Genomic DNA, 10,869 nt, shown 5'->3' on the forward strand with positions numbered 1-10,869 from the left:
GAGGTTTAGAAAGATGAAATGACTTCCTCAAAGCCAACAGCTAATGAGAGGGGAAATTGAGATTCAAACCCAGGTCATCTTACTCTTACCTGGTGCCTCTCTTGAGAATGAGGATTACAGATGAGATGAGATGAGAGCTAGACAAGTGACCCAGGTTTCCTAGGTCTCAGCTCCCACTCCCGTTCACTCATTCATTCACTCACTACTTCAGCTAATGCTTACAGGGTACCTGTAATGTGCCAGGACCTATGCTAGGCACCAGAGATACAGTTGTAGGTCAGACGAGGACACTGCCTTCATGGAACTTAGAGTCAAACAGAAAGTGTTGAAAGTCCTGATTCCAGATTCACGTGAGTGCTCAGAGAAGAAAGGAAGCTGTAAAGCAATCATTTCAAAAAACTAAATAGAAATGTCGGAGGGTTGAGAAATAGGATCTTCCATTCCCAGTGCAGGATCCAATATACATCAGTTAAATTTATTCTACCTCTCCCTCCTCTTGGTGCTCCCTCTTCTTGCACTCAACAATCAGGTACTGTACTCTGGCTGCAGAGTGTCGTGTCAGTCAGGAGATCTGGGCTCAAATCCCCGCTCTGCTTCTTACTCTGTAACTTTGGGCAAGTTGCTTAACCTACCTAAGACTCAATTTCCTCATTTGTAAAATAATTTGTGATCAGATGAAATAATGCACATGAGAAGTATCTTGCAACTGTGGACTTACCCTAGCAATTTGAGTTATTACTGTCAAGAATGAAACTTCCTGCCCAACTTCCCACCATTCTCCACCACCTCCAGGCCTTGCCAAACCTGGAGGGAGGAAGCAGGGCATGAGAATCAAGGTGTTCCACCTACCAAGGGAACCCCACTGCGGCAGTGTTACCCTCAGTGAGGTTGCACAGCACAGTGGTGTAGGATGTGGCTCTGACACCTGGCTGTCTGGGGTCAAATCCCAGCTCCTTCACTTACTAGTTGTGTGACCTGGCATAAGTTACCTAACCTCTCAGGGCAGATTATATTATATCTATCTTGTGCTGGTGAGAACATTAAGAGAGATGCTGCCTGTAACGTGCTTGGCTTAGAGCAAGTGCTCAATAACTGTGAGTCATCGTTGTTGTTATTATATGAAGCCTGTGCTGAGATGGGTGAGGGCTATGGAAGAAGTGACAGGGCCCTGCCCTCAGAGAGAGTGTAGTTGAAGGGCATATTGGACAAACACTCCTCAAAACACCGTATGGGAATTGATGTGAGAAAGAAACCCTCAGATCATAGTTGGCAGCAGCTAGGTAGCCCAGGGAAGAAAACACAGGTACCTTGGTTGTGTCACAAGTCTTTGTTTGATTCTCTCTGGGCCTCAGTTTCTCCATCTATAAACTTAGCCCCTTGGACTGAATTATACTCTGCTGTCCATTGTGGTAACCATGAGCTCCACGTGACTTTTTAAATTTAAATTAACTAAAATCAGAATTTAGAATTCAGTTCCTCAGTCACACAGCCACATTGCAAGTGCTCAGGAGCCATGCATGTCTAGAGGCTACCGTATTGGACAGCACAGAATAGAACATTTCCATCACTGTAGAAAGTTCTATTGGACAGCACTGGACTAGAATGATCCTGATGATTCCCCTTGTAGCTTTAACGTTCTCTGAGGGCAAGGATGATTGAGGGTGGGGCAAGTTTGGGATCTGGAGGCTGGGAGTGGAGACCGTCTGAAAGGCAGGACTCTTGGGAGGGGTGGGGTGGAGGATGGGCTGCAGGTGTGCTGGGGTGCTCCCACTCAGAGCTTCTCACTCTAGGGTCCTCTACTCCACACCCCAGGCAAACTGTGGCACGTGCTGAGTATGGACGGCTTCCTCAGCTACCTCTGCTCAAAGGATGGAGACATCTTCAACCCGACCTGCCGCCCCATCTACCAGGATATGACTCAACCCCTGAGCCACTACTACATCAACTCCTCTCACAACACCTACCTAGTGGGGGATCAGCTTTGTGGCCAGAGCAGCGTCGAGGGATATATACGGTGCAGTGAGGAGGAGGGGAGAAGGGGTCTAGCTCATGAGAAGGGAACACCTATGGGAAATTGGGGGGCGCTGTCAGTGGATAATAGGGATTGAAAAGATGGTGTGGTGGGTTTGGGGCTGAGGATCCCTGGATGCCTGAGAAACTTGGAGGAGATACTGAAGAGTGGCCAGGAGTTACATTGAAACCCACTGGTAAATGGAGCTTCTCTCTCTTTCAGAGGCTACGAAACTCTCTTGGAACTCGGAGGTCCTGACAGATTTATTTTGAACAAATAAATAAACTAAATGTTAAATAGAAGGCAGTAGAGCATAGGAGTTAAAAACATAGGTTCTGGAATCAGACCATTTGAAATCAAATCCTAGCACCCTCACTTGGTACTGGGGGGGCTAAGTATTTAACCTCTCTATGCCTCAGTTTCCCTATCTATGAAATAGGGATGATAGCAGTGCCTATTCTTTCTGCGTTGTTGTCAGGATTAAATGAGATAATCCATATGTTAGTAGCTAATAAATGGTACCTGTTTTTATTGTGATTAATCATGGATTAGATAGAATAGTCAAGAAATCTTTGTAGTGCCAGCAACTGATCTAGTAGCTTCAAGGGATACAAAGATGAGTGGAGCATAAGGTTTCTGCCCTAGGAGAAAATAAAGTGTAAGTTTCCTGAGAGTTTGAATAATTCAGGTGTTGTCTAACAATATACAACTGGAATGCCAAAAGCATCACGAGGCAGTATGTGATGGCTTGCTAAGGAGAGACTGTGAGTTGGGTGGGGTGGGGGTCGGGGGGAGACCAGTGTGAGCTACAGCAGTGTCCCAGTGGACACAGAAGGGTCCTTGGAGATGTAGCTTGAAGGGGTCTTGACTGATAAGTGCTGGGGAGCACTATTCCCTCCAGAGTGGGGAGAGGGTCCCTAGGTGAAAGATCACACCTTGATCCCTCCTGTCCCTGGGGTGCTGGGGTTCTTGCAGGGCCCTGAAGCGGGGTTGCCGCTGCGTGGAGGTGGATATATGGGATGGACCTAGCGGGGAACCTATTGTTTATCATGGACACACCCTGACCTCCCGCATCCTGTTCAAAGATGTCGTGGCCACTGTAGCACAGTATGCCTTCCAGGTGGGAGCCCCAGGATGGGAATACTGGTGAGGCAAGAGGGTCTGAGGGAAGAGTGCCTGGCTCTGGGTCTGGGGAGGGCGGAGGGACGCAGGGGAGGTTATGTCAAATGGCATATATGTAAAAGGGATTTTAACTGTGCAGCATCAGGCAAATATTAAGAGATTATTATGAAGAAGTGTTAGATGTGTTAATAGTAATTAGTAATCATAAAGGTAATTGCTAGAGATTAGTAACTATTACTTTTAACAACTTCTGTCATCCATCTGGGAGAGGGTGGATAAGGAAACAGAGAAAGTGGTGGGAGTGGCTGGGGGACAATAGGAATCTGGAGATGAAAGCCCGAGAGTGTAACATGAACATATAACTGGGGGACTGGCCTGGCCTTCCCTCTCTGAGCCTGAAAACTCAAAAATCCCAGAGGGACCTGAGTCAGATCTGGCATGGGTCTGAGATTTGGGGTCCCAAGAGTGACTTTGAGATGTGGGGTAGGTCCCAGTCCTAGCAAGACCTATTTGAAGCCTGGAATGGAGTTGGAGGAATTTAGCAGTCAGGCTACCCATTGAGTAACAAGAAGGGCCTGGAGAAGCAAGGTTCCAGGCTTTAGAACCCTGGCTCCAGCGCCCCCTCTCCTCCATCAGACATCAGACTATCCAGTCATCTTGTCCCTGGAGAACCACTGCAGCTGGGAGCAGCAGCAGATCATGGTACAGCACCTGACCGAGATCCTGGGGGAGCTGCTGCTGAGAACCACCTTGGATGGACTGCTGCCCACTCAGCTGCCCTCACCTGAGGTAGGGACCCTGTTTCCCAGCCCAGGCTCTACTGCGGCTTCCATGTCCCCCACCTTGGCTCCCTTCCTCCATGCCCCTCTTGTTCCCTTCTTCTCACCCTTAGATGGACCATCTTGCTCTTTCGTATCCTTGGAGACTTTAATTTAAAAAATGTATAATTAGGGGCCGGCCTGGTGGCACAGTGGTTAAGTTCGCACATTCTGCTTTGACGGCCCGAGGTTTGCTGGTTTGGATCCTGGGTGCAGACATGGCACTGCTTGGGAAGCCATGCTGTGGTAGGCGTCCCATATATAAAGTAGAGGAAGATGGGCACGTATGTTAGCTCAGGGCCAGTCTTCCTCAGCAAAGAGGGGAGGATTGGCAGCAGGTGTTAGGTTTATTATAAAATAAGAAAATAAAAAATATATAATTGAACACAAAATTCTATTTATAGTTCTTTAAATTTTTTTTTTAAAGCTTTTTCTTCTTTTTGGGCAGGGGAAGATTTGCCCTGAGCTAATAACATCTATTGCCAATCTTCCTCCTTTTTTCTTCCTCCCCCACCAACCCCCAGCCTCTGTACACAATTGTGTATGGTTGTAAGTTCTTCTGGTTCTTCTGTGTGAGCCGCTGCCACAACATGGCTACTGACAGACAAGTGGTGTGGTTCCACACCCAAGAACCGAATCTGGGTCGCCAAAGTGGAGCACGCTGATATAGTTCTCTAAATTTTAAATCAATTATTTACTTTATATTTCTTTTCCCAATGAAAATTTCTTAATTTTTTTCGTGATAGTTCGTAATTGTTGTAGACTATACGAACAATATAGAGAAAGGGAAGTCCCCCCACCATAATTTCAACCTCTCCCATAACAGCTATCAATAGATTTTTTAAATGCTCATGTAAACATATATGTGTATATATATTCACATTTTTAAAAATGTGAATGACATCATCCTTTATATGTCACATATAATATATATCATGGATGTCTTTTCATGTATAATTTGTTTCCTTTTTTTTTTTGAGGAAGATTAGCCGAGTTAACATCTGCCACCAATCCTCCTCTTTTTGCTGAGGAAGACTGGCCCTGAGCTAACATCCGTGCCCATCTTCCTCTACTTTATTATTATTATTTTCTTACTGAGTTATTGATAGGTTACAATCTTGTGAAATTTCAATTGTACATTAATGTTTGTCAGTCATGTTGTAGGTGCACCACTTCACCCTTTGTGCCCACCCCCCACCCCACCTTTCCCCTGATCCATCTTCCTCTACTTTATATGTGGATGCCTACCACAGCATGGCTTGCCAAGTGGTGCCATATCCGGACCCGGGATCCGAATTGGTGAAGCCCAGGCCACCGAAGTGGAATGTGCACCCTTAACCGCTGCGCCACCGGGCTGGCCCGTTTCCTTTTTAACAGCTCTATGGTATTCCATTTCATGTTATGGACCATAATTTATTCAACCAGTAGATGGTAAAAATAACCAGTAAATGGTAAACATTTAGGTTGTTTATAATGTTTGACTTGTAGATACAGCTTTGCCCGTTCACTCTTTCTTCGAGATGGATTCCTAGAAGCAAAATTGCTGTGTTGAAGAGTTAGCATGTTGACATTTTGGTTATTATTACCAAGTTGCCCTCTGGGAAAAATACCAAATTGCATTCCAACCAACAGTCTAAGAGAATGACCACAAGTAACTCAAATAGTGAGATGATTCATAATGGCAAGATGAAAAAAAAGTCAAGTTTTTTAAAAGGGAAGGTCTGTGTTTTCTTCTTTTGAATTGATATTATTTACCCACTTTTATTGGGGTTTATAATATTTATTGATGTATAACAATTTTTTAAATGTTAAAGATATTAACGCTTTGAAAAATATTTTTTGCAGTCTATTTTTTCTTGTCTTTTAGCATCTTCTGCCTTAGAATGTTTTTAAGCTTTATGTAGTCCAACCTGCCACATATTTTTGTCTTCCAAGTGTTCATTTCATGTTTCTAAAGGCTTTCTCACTTAAAATTATTCAAAAAGATCCTCCCTTTTGTTCTAATACTCTTATGTTCTTTATATTTACATGTAAATCTTTAATCTATGAGGAATCTTTATGTGTCAGATGTGAGGTAGGGTCCCCACTGATTTTTTCCCGTACGAACAGAGATGTTACAAGTCTGTTTAACAATAGGGGATCTTTACTGTATGTATCCAGCAGCCTTCCTGTAGGAACTTCTCAGCACTCACTTCCTTCCTTTGCCTTTGAGGTGACCCTGTGAGAGCAGTGGGACCTGCATAATCCCCAGGAGGGTCCCAGAGCCGACAGGTAGACAGGCTCCTTCATTTGTCCCCTAGGAGCTTCGGAGGAAGGTCCTGGTGAAGGGGAAGAAATTAAGGACACTTGAGGAGGATCTGGAGGAAGAGGAAGAGGAGGAAGAGCTAGAGCCTGAACTGGAGGGGGAGCAGGAGGATGAGCCGGAGCTGGAGGCCCAGTTTGAGTCTGAGTCCCAGAAGTTGAGCCCTCGCAGTAAAGACAAAAAGAAGGAGAAGGTAGGCCAGGAGTGTGGTCTTTCTGCTCTGGCATTTGGTCAGTCTGTAGCACATGCTCACATGTGAAGAGACTGAAGTCAGGCAGGGTGGAAGGTCAAGGAGCAAAATGCCCCTTGCCCTCAATGAAAGAGGCGTAAGAATGCATACATGACATCACTATATATTGCCATATATAGATATATTGCAGTGCTTTCCAGCTTCCTTGCGCCATGAAATCTTTTTTTAATGAAATCTTACATGGAAGCTCAGTATACAAAATAGATAAATGCAGAACCATCCTACTTGAAGCACCCATTTGGCTCTCTCTGGGTCCCCTGGGTGACTCCTGAGACATCTTTGTACTACTTGTCAGTCACCTTAAAGGCCAGTTTGAAAACCACTGATGGGGGTGTGTGGGTGCAGTATTATGATATTGGGGAAGAAGGGCTTACTGGAATGACTCCTGTGACCTCAGCTAAAGTGGGCTTAGTTAGAGAAAGCTTCTTGAGAGGAAAAGGTGAGGCTGAGGAGGGGCCAGAAATAGCCAAAGAGGAGGAGCAGGAAGAGCTGGGGAAGGGGAGGGCTCTGAGAAGGCTGGCAAAGTGGTCCATCTCCCTGTGCGGAAGGGCTGCTGTCGGTGGGACCGCCAAGATCCTGGTGTGAAGTCTGCATTTCTCTCTCTTGTGCACTTGCTTGGCTCAGCTGACTGACTTTTAGTTTATTTTGTTCTCTCTGGTGCTGTGGTGTCTAACCAGCTGCCATGTCTAGGGATGGAAATGGGAATTTAGGAGACAAATCTAACGATGTTGCTCTGGGACCCTCACATCCTTCTAGGTGTGACTATCATGACTATTTGCATACCTTGACATATCTGTCTGGGTTCATGTACATTTTGACCCCAAATTAATTTGTTTTAAAAGATAAGAGGTAGGGAGGATGACACCTCTCTGTTTAAAAATAACAATAAATTAAAAACTCAGAAAGGAACATAGAGCAGACCCTTCAAGCCCAGAGGCTGAGGCTGATCCCATCAATATACACAGACTGCCTTTATTCCCATTCCCATCCCTAGGTTGTGATGTGCCCGCTGTTTTGTCCGCCTCCCTGTTGTGAGGTTATGGTCCAGGCTCCTATTTCCAAGCCTGGGGTCCTTCTCTTTCCCAAGCAGGTGAGGCAGGATGGAGAAAGCAGTGGGGAGGCAGTGGGCAGAGGCTTAGGTTGGGTGGGGTAATTTAGATCTTGGCCATTGGCTTCTTCCCTCTCAGACTGCTGAGTGTTCAATTCTATCTTCCTCTCTACTTTCTCCTTTTCCAGAAATTCAAGCCCAGCTTGTGTCCATCTCTCTCTGCCCTGGTTGTGTACTTGAAGTCTGTCTCATTCCACAGCTTCACTCATTCGAGGGAGCACTACCGCTTCTATGAGATATCATCTTTTTCTGAAACGAAAGCCAAGAGCCTCATCAAAGAGGCTGGTCAGGACCAAAAAGGAAGGACAGGGAGGGAATTGGGATGAGTAGGGTCAGGTCTGAAGGGCAGGCAGATGAGTCCCAAGAGAAAGGACAAGGAAGCTAAGGAGGGACAGGGGAGCTAAGAAACTCCTCAGAGCAGGCACAGGGACGGGAGTTATGAATAATGGGCTCAAGACTCTAGGGAGAAGAACGCTGGGGGAGGAGGCAGGATGGAACAGAGTGGAGAGGCACAGTGAAGCTTTCTGGAGCCAGCCTCAGGAGAGGCCGGGGAGAAGAGTGAAGTGGGTGGCAGAGTCCTTGGGACCAGGGAAGTGGGAGGATCCGCCCCACTTTCATCTCCCTATCTACACCCTTTTTACAGGCAATGAGTTTGTGCAACACAACGTCTGGCAGTTAAGCCGTGTATATCCCAGTGGCCTGAGGACAGATTCGTCCAACTACAACCCCCAGGAACTCTGGAATGCAGGCTGCCAGATGGGTGAGGGGCAGTAGGGACAGGGAAGAGGGAGTGGAAGAGCAACAGGTGGGAAACTAAGTCCTGGGTGGCAGTAGGGCCAGGGAATGCTCCAAGAGTGCTGGGCTGAGAAAGATGCTATCTATGGAGGTCTTGCCAGCAGGCCCTTTTATACCCGCTCTGTCTTCTTAACTCCCTGAAAGAGGGCCTAGTGGCCTCAAGGTGAATCCTTCCCCCCCCCTTTTCTCTGGGGCCTCTTAGTGGCTATGAATGTGCAGACTGCGGGGCTTGAGATGGACATCCATGATGGGCTCTTCCGCCAGAATGGTGGCTGTGGCTACGTGCTGAAGCCAGACTTCCTGCGTGATGCCCAGAGTTCCTTCCACCCTGAGAGGCCCATCAGCCCTTGCAAAGCCCAGACCCTCATAATCCAGGTATACTGGAAAGAGAAACTGTTGGGAAGAAACTGCGATAGCTAGGGTAGAAGCCATGGGAAGAGGCGGCTAGGCCTGACAGGAGTGTGATGGGTGGAAAGTTCCTCGTGACGGGTAGGGTAGCCTGATGTGAACAGCATGGATTTTGGAGCCAGTTGCCTAGTTCAAACCCATTTCCTAGTTGTGTAATGCTGGGCAAGTTCCTTAACTTTGAGTTTTCTCACCTGTAACACTGGGGGAATAATACTCCCTACCGCACAGCGTTGTTGTGAGTAGTTAATACAAAGTGCTTATGATGATACCTGGTACATAGTAAGTGCTATACAAGGGGCTGCTGTCATTAACACAGCTACTTTCAAACCTTAAATTTCTACTTGGGTGCATTTTAGATTGGAGATAGATTACTAGAAGAAAACATATTACCCATGAAGGATTAGCTTTGCAAACCCAAAAGCTACAGCACAAGATTCTGTGTCTCCCTCTTCCTTCATCCTCCCCCACTTCCCCGGGGTGTGAGAGCTGGAGGGGACTGGGCTGAGCAGGAACTAGTGATGTCCCAAAGCCCTGGTTGCAGGTGATCAGTGGTCAGCAACTCCCCAAAGTGAACAAGACCAAAGAGGGCTCCATTGTGGATCCACTGGTGAGAGTGGAGATATTTGGCATCCGCCCAGATACAACCTACCAAGAGACCAACTATGTGGAGAACAATGGTGAGAGACTGGGCGGTACTGGAGGCAGGTGGGAGGAGCACCACTGTTTCCCTACCATCCTGCCCTCCATTAAGTACATTCTGTGTCACCAATCCCTCTCCCCCGCTTCCATGGGAGGCAGTGTGGAATGTGATAGAGAATAGGGGCTTGGATGTCTTGGGTCTGAATCCTGGCCCCTCACTTACAAGCTCCAGTGACCTGGGCAAATTGCTCACCTGGCTCTGAGCCTCAATTTCCTCACCTGTAAAATGCTGATTGCTATGAAAATTAAGTGAGAGAACACAGGGAAAGCAACTCAGCATAGGCCTAAAGGAAACAGTCAACAATGTCTGTTCTTCCATTCCCTCCCTCATTCCCCCCGCCCCACCCCTCAGGTTTTAATCCATACTGGGGGCAGACACTCTGCTTCCGGGTCCTGGTGCCTGAACTGGCACTGCTGCGTTTTGTGGTGAAAGATTATGACTGGAAATCCCGACATGACTTTGTTGGTCAGTACACCCTGCCTTGGACTTGCATGAAACAAGGTGAGCCAGTCCTTCGACCCCTGGCCAACACCCCAGCTCTGGCTGCCTTCCTAACACCGTCCTCCTGCCCCTTTCCAGGTTACCGCCACATACACCTTCTCTCCAAGGATGGCACCAGCCTCCAGCCAGCTTCCATCTTTGTGCACATCTGCACCCGAGAAGGGCTGGAGGGGGATGAATCCTGAGGCGGGCACTTCATGGGAAGGGTGGCTACACTGGCTTTGGATGGTAAGCAAAACCTGGAAGGATGCTCCAGAAAGCAAACAGAGGTGGTGAAAACCAAGCTTTGGACTGTGCGTTCCTAGGCACAAAATTATCTCCCCCTTCCTAACAAGCAAACCTAGGACCTGACTGTTTACCTTTCTCTTCCCTCCCTTCGTTTTCACCCATCTTGGTATCCTTCCTGCCCTTTCCCTTTGCATTCCTTCAGTCCTTTTGCTTTAGGTTCAATCTCATACCCAGATTTAGGACTAATCTCTCCCATCAGCTCTAGCTCAAAGGCAGACTACAACTGGAAATCCAGAGGGCAGAGAAACCCAGAGGCATTATCCCCTCCACCCCTCACTTCCTCCAAGATCAGAGCCTTGGAAAAACAGATCCAGCCTCAAGGCTCCCCAGGCAAAGGCTGAGGAAAGAGACCTGACTCCCAGACTGTACTGTGACTCTCAAGACAACACCGTATAGCCCCCAAATCCCCAGTGGACTGCTCCTCCCTAGTCCCACCGGTATAAATACAGCTGCTCTCCCCAATTTGGCTTGAGTACGGTCTGTCATTGTTGGGCAAGAAGGGGAGGTATGAGGTTTGGGGGACATTTGGGTAGATAGGTGGGTCAGGGAAAAGGTGGAGAAACCAG

At 47.3% G+C, this 10,869-nt stretch overlaps 1 protein-coding gene across 18 annotated transcripts in view; it reads left to right on the forward strand.

Annotated features, from left to right (window-relative positions):
- PLCD4 (phospholipase C delta 4) overlaps positions 1 to 10,765 on the forward strand; it is a 23,026-nt gene extending 12,261 nt beyond the window's left edge. For 2 of the 18 annotated variants that reach the window (XM_008536816.2, XM_070618277.1), the window contains exons 7-17: positions 1,813 to 2,014; positions 2,987 to 3,131; positions 3,770 to 3,922; positions 6,252 to 6,446; positions 7,498 to 7,593; positions 7,740 to 7,896; positions 8,255 to 8,371; positions 8,609 to 8,781; positions 9,344 to 9,491; positions 9,866 to 10,243; positions 10,503 to 10,765. In XM_008536816.2, the coding sequence (XP_008535038.1) occupies positions 1,813 to 2,014; positions 2,987 to 3,131; positions 3,770 to 3,922; positions 6,252 to 6,446; positions 7,498 to 7,593; positions 7,740 to 7,896; positions 8,255 to 8,371; positions 8,609 to 8,781; positions 9,344 to 9,491; positions 9,866 to 10,200 (1,721 nt within the window). In that variant the 3' untranslated portion in view covers positions 10,201 to 10,243; positions 10,503 to 10,765. Of the gene's footprint in view, positions 1 to 1,812; positions 2,015 to 2,986; positions 3,132 to 3,769; positions 3,923 to 6,251; positions 6,447 to 7,497; positions 7,594 to 7,739; positions 7,897 to 8,254; positions 8,372 to 8,608; positions 8,782 to 9,343; positions 9,492 to 9,865; positions 10,244 to 10,445 lie in introns of all 18 variants that reach the window. The other 16 variants (XM_070618279.1, XM_070618280.1, XM_008536822.2 and 13 more) reach the window with 16 other exon arrangements.
- Positions 10,766 to 10,869: the final 104 nt, after the last annotated feature.

The sequence above is a fragment of the Equus przewalskii genome, chromosome 5, assembly GCF_037783145.1.
Source record: "Equus przewalskii isolate Varuska chromosome 5, EquPr2, whole genome shotgun sequence".
NCBI lineage: Eukaryota > Metazoa > Chordata > Mammalia > Perissodactyla > Equidae > Equus > Equus przewalskii.